General features: G+C 43.4%; 1 protein-coding gene across 1 annotated transcript in view; it reads left to right on the top strand.

Moving 5' to 3' along the window:
- FNDC3B (fibronectin type III domain containing 3B) overlaps window positions 1–13,765 on the top strand; it is a 355,800-nt gene that overhangs the window by 219,101 nt on the left and 122,934 nt on the right. Inside the window, exon 7 of the mRNA XM_074963564.1 lies at window positions 9,188–9,246. Coding sequence (XP_074819665.1) covers window positions 9,188–9,246 — 59 coding nt within the window. The remainder of the gene's footprint in view (window positions 1–9,187; window positions 9,247–13,765) is intronic.

Here is a 13,765-nt window from a genome sequence, read left to right as displayed (position 1 = left end):
GTTTAGGGCTTGTAGCTATTTCAAACATTGTGCGTAAACAGCTGCTATTTGAGCAAATGTGAAAGCTAGTATTTGTGGAAAGTTTAAACTTTGATATTTTTTTCTGTATTTTTTAAACTTGCCTTGCTTTATAAAGCACTGTTGGAATGGTAGACGAATTATGTTTGTACTGTACATGCAGGAAGAAGCAGGGACTTGTGCTAACAGAAATCTGTAACAGCAGGCTTCAGTTCAGCAAAAACTAGCTTCCAGCCTTAATAATCACCAGGCTCCAGAGCACCTCCCTATATTTTTCGGGGAAATTCACTCCTGGTGAGGTTGGGTGAGTCAGAATCAAAACCCCAAACTTTGGAAGCAAGAGGACCAGAATGTGAGCCTAGATTTTACAGCTGGTCCCTTTACTATAAAAGGTCAAATCAAAACCCCAAATCCAAACAACCCAGAACTTGGGAGTAATTCAGGATCTGGATTCAGAATCAAATTTTATAGCTCGGGACTGTCCATAGCATCTCGTAGGCATTCAGAAGTATCCCTTTTTCATAAACAATAACTGAGGGTTTTATATTTTCCCTTGGAGGGTTCCACTGAGCACTCAAGGAATCCTTCAACTTCCTGCTCTGATGGACAGTTTTGCCATGGCAGATGTAGGAAACAGATGAGTAGAAAAGCTTTTAAAAAGACAATGATCCAAAGTGTTGGAGTGAGTTCTTCCTTGACCTTCTGTTGCTGATGTCAAACAAGGAGAGCAGTATTTGCCAGCTACTTGGCCCTGTAATTCCTAGTATTAATGTGGAGAGACTGATGCACACAGCTTTCATTTGCTGACTTCAGACAGGCCAGGAAGAGTGAGAAAGGGGTCAGAGATTAAACAAAAACAAAAGTGGCCATTTGAGGCTGGATGCCCTTAAACAAATGGGCATACTCCCAATTTCTCAAGCCATCATAGGTAATATTTCTGTCTGAAAAATTTGCTGGCCATTAGAAGCAGAGTTTGTGATCCCCCTTCCCTACCATACTGGCTGTCATTGCATGATACTTGTACTCCTCAGCCTAAAGGGTGGAAGCCACTCTACAAGCACAGCACAGCCATGATTAGGTGTTTTACACCTGCATGAGCTGGAGATTGCGGCCTCTGGGTTGAAAACTCATTTTTTATCTCCTCTGTACTACCCAGTAATGTCATTGTTCTTCCTAAGGCCTTCTGTTAATGGGGGCTGTATGCAGCCCCTTCTAGAGACTGGCAATGCAGTTCTATAGCTAACCAGAGGGAGTCACTTAGAATCATGTTAGATCCTCTTTTTTCCCCACCATGGGCTGTCTCTAAAGGGCTCCCGAGGTTCCTTATTAGCCCAGGAGAAAGAGCTCAAGCTTGATACTTGAATATGTTGTTAGCAAAGAGACTGGCCCCATCTGGTGACAAATAGGACCAGCATCCTGCTGAGGGAAGGATCCATGATCTCTCTAGTTCCCCACAGACTAGTGTAGCCCAGAAGGATGTGGGTGATCATATTTGTTATTGAACAGACCTCAATAGCCTACAGAAGCCTGATAAGAATTCATCTGGTTCATCAAATAGTAAACAAAAAACCTAAAGAAATGCTATAAGAACTATCACCTGTGTGAGTGACTTTGTCCTTTATAATAATAATAATAATTAAAAACTATTAGTGATATTTTATTTATTATTATTAAAAAGTTATTGCTGTTTTGCCATATGTCAGTTCCACTATGGTGATGTTACTACTTGCCTTTCATGTGCATCTCTATTGTCCATTGTCTCTTTAGTTTATATTTCCTCCCGTTTAAGGTGTATGATCTGTCATCCTCGTTATCATTGTTTGTGCTGTCGTTTTGTGTCTGAATGCAGCCTGGTGCCTTTTAAACCTTCCAGGCATCTGCTTTGTATAGTATAGTGATCTGAAAGTTCATATGATGGACAGCTCTTCTCTCTGTGTGTAGGGTGTTGCAATTATTTCCTTCCTTAAAAGGTAGAATGGTTTATGGTACTAGCAGCAATGGAGTAAGCCTAAGGTAAACCATACCTCCAAAAGTGCAAGGATCATGAATGAATGATGCAAACGTCATGAATGGAATATGCAGATGTCCTCAACTAGGTGTGACATTTGCATGTTCCTTGCATTAAGTTTGTGAGTCTTATATTTTTCCTGCACAAGCCTGGCACTTTTGCTGATATGGAAAAGGACTGCAATGCATTCTGTATCCCATTGTCTGCCTGGTTAAATATGTGCAGAAACACCCTTGGCGTTGAATGTTTAAATAAATGTTCAAAAATGAAAATTCTTCCTTGGTTTATTAAACCGATATAAAAGCAGATTTGGAACTGTTTTCTAATTTGAGTGTGGGACTAACTGCCCTGAGAACATGGTCCATTCAACAGCACAAGTAATGGCAGTGCAAGTTTCAATACGTTTCCCTGCCACTGTGTGCCTAAATGCTTCAAACCAGAGAAACAACTGGAAGTGCAAAAAAGGGCATATCAATCTCTGATACTCATGAGACCTTGATTCCCCCCCTATGAAACCGCCAACATGCATGGGTGCCATTAGCACTAGTGTTGGTGGTTTGCAGTCTTTTGTGCTGATTTCACTGTTTAGCAAAATGTTAGCGGTGGGGGTCAGGACTATTTTTGTGATTAAATAAATTAATTTTTAAGTGTTATGTGAGTGCCCTCGGGGTGGGAAAAACATCTTGCCATCAGAACCTTCCATACCCAGTGCTGAGCATCAGTGGTCCTTTAAAGAGCTAGCTGTTTGGTCATGTGGATTAAATTCATTCATAAGTGAATGAATGAAGTGAGAGTCACCTTAGAATCATAGAATCATAGAATATCAGGGTTGGAAGGGACCTCAGGAGGTCATCTTGTCCAACCCCCTGCTCAAAGCAGGACCAATCCCCAATTAAATCATCCCAGCCAGGGCTTTGTCAAGCCTGACCTTAAAAATATCTAAGGAAGGAGATTCCACCACCTCCCTAGGTAACGCATTCCAGTGTTTCACCACCCTCCTAGTGAAAAAGTTTTTCCTAATATCCAACCTAAACCTCCCCCCACTGCAACTTGAGACCATTACTCCTTGTCCTGTCATCTTCTACCACTGAGAATAGTCTAGAACCATCCTCTTTGGAACCACCTCTCAGGTAGTTGAAAGCAGCTATCAAATTCCCCCTCATTCTTCTCTTCTGCAGACTAAACAATCCCAGTTCCCTCAGCCTCTCCTCATAAGTCATGTGTTCCAGACCCCTAATCATTTTTGTTGCCCTTCGCTGGACTCTCTCCAATTTATCCACATCCTTCTTGTAGTGTGGGGCCCAAAACTGGACACAGTACTCCAGATGAGGCCTCACCAATGTCGAATAGAGGGGAACGATCACGTCCCTCGATCTGCTCGCTGTGCCCCTACTTATACATCCCAAAATGCCATTGGCCTTCTTGGCAACAAGGGCACACTGCTGACTCATATCCAGCTTCTTGTCCACTGTAACCCCTAGGTCCTTTTCCGCAGAACTGCTGCCTAGCCATTCGGTCCCTAGTCTGTAGCTGTGCATTGGGTTCTTCCGTCCTAAGTGCAGGACCCTGCACTTATCCTTATTGAACCTCATCAGGTTTCTTTTGGCCCAATCCTCCAATTTGTCTAGGTCCCTCTGTATCCTATCTCTGCCCTCCAACGTATCTACCACTCCTCCCAGTTTAGTATCATCTGCAAATTTCCTGAGAGTGCAATCCACACCATCCTCCAGATCATTTATGAAGATATTGAACAAAACCGGCCCCAGGACCGACCCCTGGGGCACTCCACTTGACACCGGCTGCCAACTAGACATGGAGCCATTGATCACTACCCGTTGAGCCCAACAATCTAGCCAACTTTCTACCCACCTTATAGTCCATTCATCCAGCCCATACTTCTTTAACTTGCTGACAAGAATACTGTGGGAGACCGTGTCAAAAGCTTTGCTAAAGTCAAGAAACAATACATCCACTGCTTTCCCTTCATCCACAGAATCAGTAATCCCATCATAGAAGGCGATTAGATTAGTCAGGCATGACCTTCCCTTGGTGAATCCATGCTGACTGTTCCTGATCACTTTACTCTTGTGTAAGTGCTTCAGGATTGATTCCTTGAGGACCTGCTCCATGATTTTTCCGGGGACTGAGGTGAGGCTGACTGGCATGTAGTTCCCAGGATCCTCCTTCTTCCCTTTTTTAAAGATTGGCACTACATTAGCCGTTTTCCAGTCATCTGGGACTTCCCCCGTTCGCCACGAGTTTTGAAAGATAATGGCCAATGGCTCTGCAATCACATCCACCAATTCCTTTAGCACTCTCGGATGCAACTCGTCCGGCCCCATGGACTTGTGCATGTCCAGCCTTTCTAAATAGTCCCTAACCACCTCTTTCTCCACAGAGGGCTGGCCATCTACTCCCCATGTTGCGATGCCCAGCGCAGCAGTCTGGGAGCTGTCCTTGTTAGTGAAGACAGAGGCAAAAAAAGCACTGAGTACATTAGCTTTTTCCACATCCTCTGTCACTAGGTTGCCTCCCTCATTCAGTAAGGGGCCCACACTTTCCTTGGCTTTCTTCTTGTTGCCAACATACCTGAAGAAACCCTTCTTGTTACTCTTGACATCTCTTGCTAGCTGCAGCTCCAGGTGCGATTTGGCCCTCCTGATTTCATTCCTACATGCCCGAGCAATATTTTTATACTCTTCCCTGGTCATATGTCCAACCTTCCACTTCTTGTGAGCTTCTTTTTTATGTTTAAGATCTGCTAGGATTTCACCATTAAGCCAAGCTGGTCGCCTGCCATATTTACTATTCTTTCGACTCATCGGGATGGTTTGTCCCTGTAACCTCAACAGAGATTCCTTGAAATACAGCCAGCTCTCCTGGACTCCTTTCCCCTTCATGTTAGTCCCCCAGGGGATCCTACCCATCCTCTCCCTGAGGGAGTTGAAGTCTGCTTTCCTGAAGTCCAGGGTCCGTATCCTGCTGCTTACCTTTCTTCCCTGTGTCAGGATCCTGAACTCGACCATCTCATGGTCACTGCCTCCCAGATTCCCATCCACTTTTGCTTCCCCCACTAATTCTTCCCTGTTTGTGAGCAGCAGGTCAAGAAGAGCTCTGCCCCTAGTTGGTTCCTCCAGCACTTGCACCAGGAAATTGTCCCCTACATTTTCCAAAAACTTCCTGGATTGTCTGTGCACCACTGTATGGCTCTCCCAGCAGATATCAGGGTGATTGAAGTCTCCCATGAGAACCAAGGCGTGCGATCTAGTATCTTCTGCAAGTTGCCGGAAGAAAGTCTCATCCACCTCATCCCCCTGGTCTGGTGGTCTATAGCAGACTCCCACCACTACATCACTCTTACTACTCACACTTCTAAACTTAATCCAGAGACACTCAGGTTTTTCTGCAGTTTCGTACCGGAGCTCTGAGCAGTCATACTGCTCCCTTACATACAGTGCTACTCCCCCACCTTTTCTGCCCTGCCTGTCCTTCCTGAACAGTTTATAACCATCCATGACAGTACTCCAGTCATGTGAGTTATCCCACCAAGTCTCTGTTATTCCAATCACGTCATAATTCCCTGACATCACCAGGACCTCCAGTTCTCCCTGCTTGTTTCCAAGGCTTTGTGCATTCGTATATAAGCACTTGAGAGAACATGCTGATCGCCCCTCATTCTCACTTTGAGGCAGGAGCCCTCCCATCACAGACGTTCCTGCCTGTGCTTCCTCCCGGTATCCCGTTTTCCCACTTACCTCAGGGCTTTGGTCTCCTTCCCCCGGTGAACCTAGTTTAAAGCCCTCCTTACTAGGTTAGCCAGCCTGCTCGCAAAGATGCTCTTCCCTCTCTTCGTAAGATGGAGCCCGTCTCTGCCCAGCACTCCTCCTTCTTGGAACACCATCCCATGGTCAAAGAATCCAAAGCCTTCTCTCCGACACCATCTGCATAGCCATTCGTTGACTTCCACGATTCGACGGTCCCTGCCCTGGCCTTTTCCTTCCATGGGGAGGATGGACGAGAACACCACTTGCGCCTCAAACTCCTTTATCCTTCTTCCCAGAGCCACGTAGTCCGCAGTGATCCGCTCAAGGTCATTCTTGGCAGTATCATTGGTGCCCACGTGGAGAAACAGGAAGGGGTAGCGATCCGAGGGCTTGATGAATCTCGGCAGTCTCTCCGTCACATCGCGAATCTTAGCCCCTGGCAAGCAGCAGACTTCTCGGTTTTCCCGGTCAGGGCGACAGATAGATGACTCAGTCCCCCGGAGGAGAGAGTCCCCGACCACCGCCACCCGCCTCCTTCTCTTGGGAGTGGTGGTCGTGGAACCCCCAACCTCAGGACATCGCATCTCATGCCTTCCAACCAGCGGAGTCTCCTTCTGCTTTCTCCCCCCAGACGTATCGTCTGGTCCACTCTCCGCAATGGTACCTGTGGAGAGAACATGAAAGCGGTTAGTTACCTGTGTCTGCGTTGCTGGAACCCGGACATTCCCCCTTCTTCTTCTGGAGGTCACATGTTGCCAAGCTTCTTCACTGGCCTCTTGGCTCCGCTGTGCAACCTGCTCTAAATCTTTAGAGCTTTGCGCCCGTAGAAGCATATCCTGACTTTTGTCCAGAAAATCCTCAGATTCTCGTATGCAACACAGGGTCGTTATCTGTTGCTCCAGACCTTCAATCTTCTCTTCCAATATGGAGACCAGCTTGCACTTTGTACAGACAAAGTCGCTTCTGTCCTGTGGAAGAAAGACAAACATTGCACATCCAGTGCAGGTCACAGCAGCTGAACCCCCCCCTTCCATATCACTTTCCTACTATGAGCTTCCTCAGAGAAGTTGACAAGATGTAAGCCTCACTGGGCTCACTCCAGGCGAGCTCCCAGGCAAACTCCTGCTGTGTGCTGCTCTGCTGTCCCCCGCTGCTCAGCTGGTTCGCCGCCGCTCAGCTGGTTCGCGAAGCTCTGGCTATTTTTAAAGAGCCAGGCTTCCCTGAAACAAACAAACAGACAGCCCCAAGGCCCGCCCCCTGCAGGCTACCAGCCAATCAGGCACTCACTCAGGCTCTCACACTGCCCTCCCAGCAAACACACACACACTCGGATACTTACTCAGCAAACAAGCACTCGGATACTCACCAATCCCAGGCAAACTTGCCACTTCTCATCTCTGAGTTTACATCGACATTGGTCTTTTTACTTGCCTGAGTTCTCTGATGAAGTTTCTTGTACTTGCTTCTAGCTCTAAACTGACCACTACTGCATGTGGGCAGTCATGAGGACAGGCATTGTGCATCTGGTACCAAGCCATTTTGAGCCTGGAGGAGTGTGCGTGGCTGAGGTAGCAGACGTGTGCAGACTGTGTACTTAATGAACTGGAATCAAAAGCTTCCCTAGGATCCGGGATATGTTAACTTTGGTTAGAAAGCTGATACTTTTACATTCTTGTCATTGCTGGGGGTACCCTACTCTCTTAGGTTTCGTTATCCAGCTCTAGGACTTGCAATGGCTTAAACCTGCAGCCCTTCCCTTCAAGGCATCAAAAAGGGCTTAGTTACTATACAAAGCTATCATTTTCCACAAGAAGAGGGAAGTGAAATTTCATTGAGCTTTAGGGTTGATTTTCATCTCTTAGTTAGTGTGCCACAGATAGAACCCTTGCTAGAAAGCAGACCGAGGAGAGAAAATTCAGCCCACATGTTTAGGATTTAAGGTCAAGAAGGATTCAAACTTAGCTTCTGGGGCTGTAATTTAGGGTGACGTAATGACCATAAAAGAAACTTCCAATGGCATAGTAACAGCATTCTCTTACCCACTGTAGGCATAGAAGCAGTTCCATACTGACATTCTTTAGAGATGGGCCCACGGCACTGAACCCCTTCAAAATTTTCAGATCTGGATCCAAATTTCATGGCTCGGGGCTGCTTCTGCAACAGGACTAAAGGGAATACTGAATCCCCAAAGTCCCTAATCATTGACGAACTTTGTATTTGGATCAACATCTGGGTCTCCTCTCAGTGTGGTCATGCCCATCTGTATAGTTGTCAAGTCAAATTTGTCTTATCCGTATTGAAGCATGCTAATTTATATGCTTCAGACAACTGGTAAAGTGTGTTAACACTGTCGAAAAAAATGGCCCTTCTATCTTCCTCTTATTCAGAATTAGCTTAGGTTAATTTTTGTCAAGTGGCTGAGACGGAAAAGCATTCCAGATCATAGGAGGCAGTCCGGCTGTCATTCCCGCTATACACTGAGGTACATTCTTTCAGGAGGAGATGAGCATTTACATTGAAGTTTTGCCTGTCTGTACTCAGCCAGTTTTAATTTTTTGGCATGCTCGCACATGGAACTTTTTAAAATGGTGGTGGTATTTTTTTTCCCAAGCAGGTTTTTGACAAAAATGGGCAAATTCTTGAGTTTCAAGAAGTAGGTCAACCTTTTGGGGAGTAGCCGTTTCTGGAGGTTTTAATTTGAACCTGCCGTTTTTATTCATGAGTTTCTACATTCCCTGTGCCAGAATTTTATTCTGCTATATGAAGGGTCCTGCTCATTTTGTTTTTACTTGTTTGTTTGTGGTATAATTACTTTGCTTTATTTTTTTTTTTGAAAGGTAATATGTTTGGTCAGCAGACTTCCATTAAAATAAAAAGGTTATTAATTTTCCAGTAGAGCAGGCTCTAAGTAGGAAAGTGAGGACTCTCCTTGCAGTTCAGTTCCATGGATGACAGAATAAAGATATTTTTGGTTAATAAGCCAGATTAATCTTAACATTAATTGAGTTATAGACTACCCTGGGTCTTTTTGCTGCATATCTGTAAAACTAAGTTTTGAGGGGGGGATTTGGCCACATGAAACCAAATATTAATCAGTTTAGGAAGTCTGCGGATGTCAGCTCTGTAGCTGCAGTCATTAAGGCTTGAAAATTTCATTGGCCACTCATTCTTACACCATATTTTTCCTATTCATGTATAAGGAGCCATACGTTGTTTTTCTTCTGCCATTCTTACTTACATAAGAGCAAACTGTGCCACAAGAAATTGTTTTCTGATGAACCAGTCCTACTGTTCTGTCTCTTTCCTAGTAAAAACTTCACGGTGGAGGAATATAGAGTTTGGTGACATTATTGACATCTAATGATGGTAATTTACTTTTTTCCCATCTGTTTTACAGAATATGACTCAGAAACCAAAAGAGTTCAAGACATTCTTTCTGGAATAGAGAAACCACGGGTACGTGTTCCAGATTTACAAAAAAAGATGACTTCACAAATATGCCAAGTGTATTTTTTTGTCCATGGTATAATGCTGGTAAAATACCGGATGGCCTCTGAATTATTATATGCCAGAATGTTGTATAAATGTATTTTCATCCAAGAACATTTTTATGGATCACAGTTCTGCAGTCCAAAGTACACACTGAGGCAAAACTCACAGTCCATACAGTGGGCATAATTTCTAGGTATCTTATAGCATATGCTGGGGCTTAATTAATGGCTATTTGTAGAGCACTTTAAAATCCTTGGATGAATTTATTAATGTTAGTTATTTCATTTTATGTGTTATATAAGGTAATGCACATATAAAGACATAAATAATAAAAATACTTATTTATTTGATATCAATTCTCCTATCCCCTGCCCCCAACAAGCTTTAATTTTAAATAATAAATTAGGAATTAAAAACCAAAACTCTGACAAGAACAAACCAAATTTTATTATTTAATAACATTGAAAAGTGTGTAAGATATGTTCCTGTTGCAGTTTAGACCCCAATCCTGCAAACAGATGCGCCAGTGCAGACATTATGTTCACATGATAGTCTGGACTCTATACACTTTAAAGTCTGCACCAATGCATCTGTTTGGGCCTTACGCAATAAAGGAATAAATAGGGAATCTAAATCCCTGCTGACTTGAAGTTGCAATGGTTTATGCAGCCTTCCGCCCCCCCGCCCCCAATTTAATTTTTTCCCCACAAACATCTGTGTCATGAAAAAAGTGATTGACCTCATAGTTTTTCGCTAACTCCTCTGTACTTTACTATTGCAATTAACATGCCCTTGGTGTATATTCATAAGCAGTGGATAGTTCTGCAGAGGAAAACTAGTTCACTATTGTGACTGCTGTGGAATTGCTATGTAATGTACTCTAAGAATATTGAGATGTAATAATTTATGAACACTGTCTGTGACCTGGTCAGTAAGATTCTGTTATTGTATGTTGGGTTGTAAGACTTTCCAGTATGAATGTATTGTTCTAGGTTAATAGGAGGCTGTGGGAAAAACAAGCAGGGAAGCAACCAAGTGGATCCTGGTCAGAATCTCCAAACAAATGGTTGGGGGGCAGTGACTAGACAATGGGAGAAACTGTTAGCTTTGAGGATCCTATATCCTGTCGCCAATGAAGATGCAAGCTTTGTATTGCCAGGCAGCAAGCCCAGAGATCAAAAGAACACTAAACAGTTAAAAAGCTCTTCTCAGGAGAGGAGGGTATGTGTATTTCACTTGTCAGCAGCTATTCAGGGAGAAAAGCTAACACAGAAAGAGACTCCCCAGAGGGACCCCTAGAGGAGTGGGGCTTTCTCAGATCCGGGGAATGGCAAGCCTTAACAAAAGACAAGCATGTACATAGACTGGTTTATTTTTTAAGATCTGTCTTCTCTTAAATGCTTTGGTTCAAAATAAATAACACTCTGCTTTAAGAAGGAAGGCTGTTTGGTTACTAGATGCTACTGTCATTGCCCCTGGAGGGAACAGAACTGCAGGGTCTGAGTCTCAATCAGACCTGTTGAGATGCAGTTAGTACCAAGGGAATGCTGCCCAAGGCCTGGTCTGAGAGTGGGAGAATCGTATGATTCCACCCCAAGACTGGCCATAGGTTGAGGCCCAAGGAGGGATACGCTCAAAGGCACTTTGCCCGCTGATCCATCTCTGAGACTGCGGCCAACTTTCTAAACCTCTGACTAGTCCCCAAAGCCACCATTTTAAAAAAGAAACTTGCCTTCCTTTCCCCACTTCAAATGTGGAATCATCCGCTCCTCAAATGTGCCCACTCAGAGTTACAGTGGCCTATTGCCCAGGGTGGGCAATATTTAAAATGGCATCAATGACTGTTTTAATGTCTGTTTAGAGAGACAAGGTGGGTGAGATAATATCTTTTATTGGACAAACTTATATTGGTAAGAGAGACAAGCTATCGAGCTACATAGAGCTTTCTTCAGACCTGGGAAAGGAACTCATAGTATCATGGAATATTTCAGAGCTAGATACAAGAGACTGATACCATTAGAGAGGAGGAATATCTAACCTTGGAAGATCCTGATAATTCTGAAGTTAAATCTGTGAGTATTTCTTGTAGAGAGAAGCTAATTTAGAAGTTTTTATGGTTACCTCTGAATCCTGTATAATTGGACTCTTGGTAACTAAGGCTATGTCTACACTATGCACTATGCACCACTATGCTAAAAGGCGCGCAGTATAGCCGCTGTTTGTCAGCAGGAGAGAGCTCTCCCACCGACAAAGCACTGTTCAAACCGACGCTTTTCGTCAGCAAAACTTTTGTTGTTCGAGGGTGTGTGTTTGTTTCACACCCCTGAAGGCCAAAGTTTTGCCAACGAAAGTCCAGTGTAGACAAAATCTAAGACACTTAGCTTTACAGGCAGAGGGATAAAACAATAGAACCATTAAAGTTTTAAACTCTCTAGAACATTCCTAAAATAGCTTTTTTAGTTGGGTTGTGTGTGTGTGTAGTATATGTGGCACGTGCTGATTACATGATGGTGTGGTGTAACCCTTGTATTGGTACATGCTTGGGATGTCCCGCGCACTTTCCTGTAACTTTAACACTCATAAGTAACAAGGCTATCCCAACCTCATGCTAATAATAAACTTATATTGTTTCCCTTTTTTCACCTGAGTGGCTAATGAAAGTTTGAGGGCCTGTGGGCGTTCCAGGTAGGAGTAGAAATTTCTGATAGTCCGGTATTAGTTTGGTGCAGTTTTGTTTATTTACAAAGAACAAACAAAGTCCGGTGACTTTGAACACAGAGAGAATCAATAACAGAAAACAGCTTCTTTTGCTCACAATCCCAGAGCACACTCTTAGCCTGTACCCTGGGCCAAAAACCTTTTCCCAGGTTTCTTCCATATTTTCAGCTGCCCCTTCAGGGTGTCTCTTTCTCTCCATCTCTCTCTATCTGTTCTTGTCTGACCTGAGTTTGGGTGATCTTTTTTCCTACACACACCTATCCAAAACAATACTCAGACAAAAGCTCCTGAGTGGGTGCAGACAACTTTTGTCTTAGGTGGTGCATATGCTTATAGTTATATTAATTGAAGAGTGAGTTCACACCTATCAATCTCAATGGTGTTTTAACTCAACCCATAACAAGTCTTCACTCAGCTCATAACAATAACATAGGCTACCATCATTTGCTGTGTGTGTGTACATATATGTAACATATCCACTCTATGTGTATATAATGTGTACATGTAGTTGGTAGTGAGAAAAATGGTATGTAATGCCATTGCTTCAATAGTAGTAAAATATTTGTAGCCCAAGCAAAACGTTTATAAAAGAGAAAATAAAATTGTTTAATAAAAGAAATACCGTGTATGTAAAACCAATGAAGTAATGAGGCATTACTTCAGTGAATCAATTCGAAGTGGACTGAAATTCAAGCAATGAGTGCATTGTACAATACCTAATGTTGCCACCTATTTTGGGAACTTTCACATAGCTCAAACCAAATTTTCTCTTTTATAAGGCAGCTCTTTAAAGGATTAGATTTTTCCCAGGATTGTTTGTTTAACCTGAAATCCCAGTGAGTTTCTAGTTCCCAGTGTCACAGACAAGGTACTCATTCTCTGAAGCAGCCACCTTCCTAAGAGAGGAGAAACCTGAGGCCAAGCTTCAAAAATGGCTGAGTGCCGCTGTTGTGTTCAACTACAATGGAACAGATCTAAGTGGCTACAGAGAAGCTTGAAAGGTTATTGCATCCTTTCAGCAAATGCTGACAACTGCAGTGGGGAGGTGTGTGGTGGTGGGGGGGGGGGGGGCAGTGAGTAAAGAAGCAATACAGGTATGCTGGGTCTGAGTTCAAATGAAGATTGGCTTTGTAATAAAGAGCCCGTTCTGCTGTCCTTTCAAGTCATTGTGATTTTTGCCTGACAAAGGACTGCAGCGTCAGACCATGATTTGAAAGGGAAAACTTGACCTCGTAAAAGCCATGAGCTCATTTGACCCACAAGTCTTTCAGACATTGCCCTCTGGAGAGCAAAGGAATGCTTCATTCAGTGTAGTTCGCACACATACAATAACCCCCCCCCCCCCCATCACAAAAGGCCTGTGAACACTAACCCAAAATCTTGAAGTAAACTTATACGGAAACGTTGGCCTTTGTTCATGACCTGAATGACTGGAAGAACTGATATTTATCAGTCTTGTAACTTTAATAAAGTGGTGCAAGGGTTGGGATTATTTTATAAGGACTTTTGTAAAATAATTATTTACTCCACCACCTTTTCAGTAGCTTATAAAGCAGACATTTACCATGTAAGTTGAGAAACTTGCAGGAACTAATTAGCTGTGCTTTTTACTAGGCACAGAAAACTCCTGTGACAAAGAATGTGTAGTTATTTCTCGACCTTAAAAAAAAAAATCTGTAAAAATCAAATACAATAGCTTGTAGGACAAAGTGGCTCATGTTACCCAACTGGAAAAAGTACTTCTGACAGAATGGGCCTTATCATC

Source organism: Natator depressus, chromosome 9 (genome assembly GCF_965152275.1).
Source record: "Natator depressus isolate rNatDep1 chromosome 9, rNatDep2.hap1, whole genome shotgun sequence".
In the NCBI taxonomy this organism is placed as follows: Eukaryota; Metazoa; Chordata; order Testudines; family Cheloniidae; genus Natator; species Natator depressus.
The sequence above is the reverse complement of the archived record's forward strand: the minus strand, read 5'-3'. Positions and strand labels throughout refer to the sequence as shown.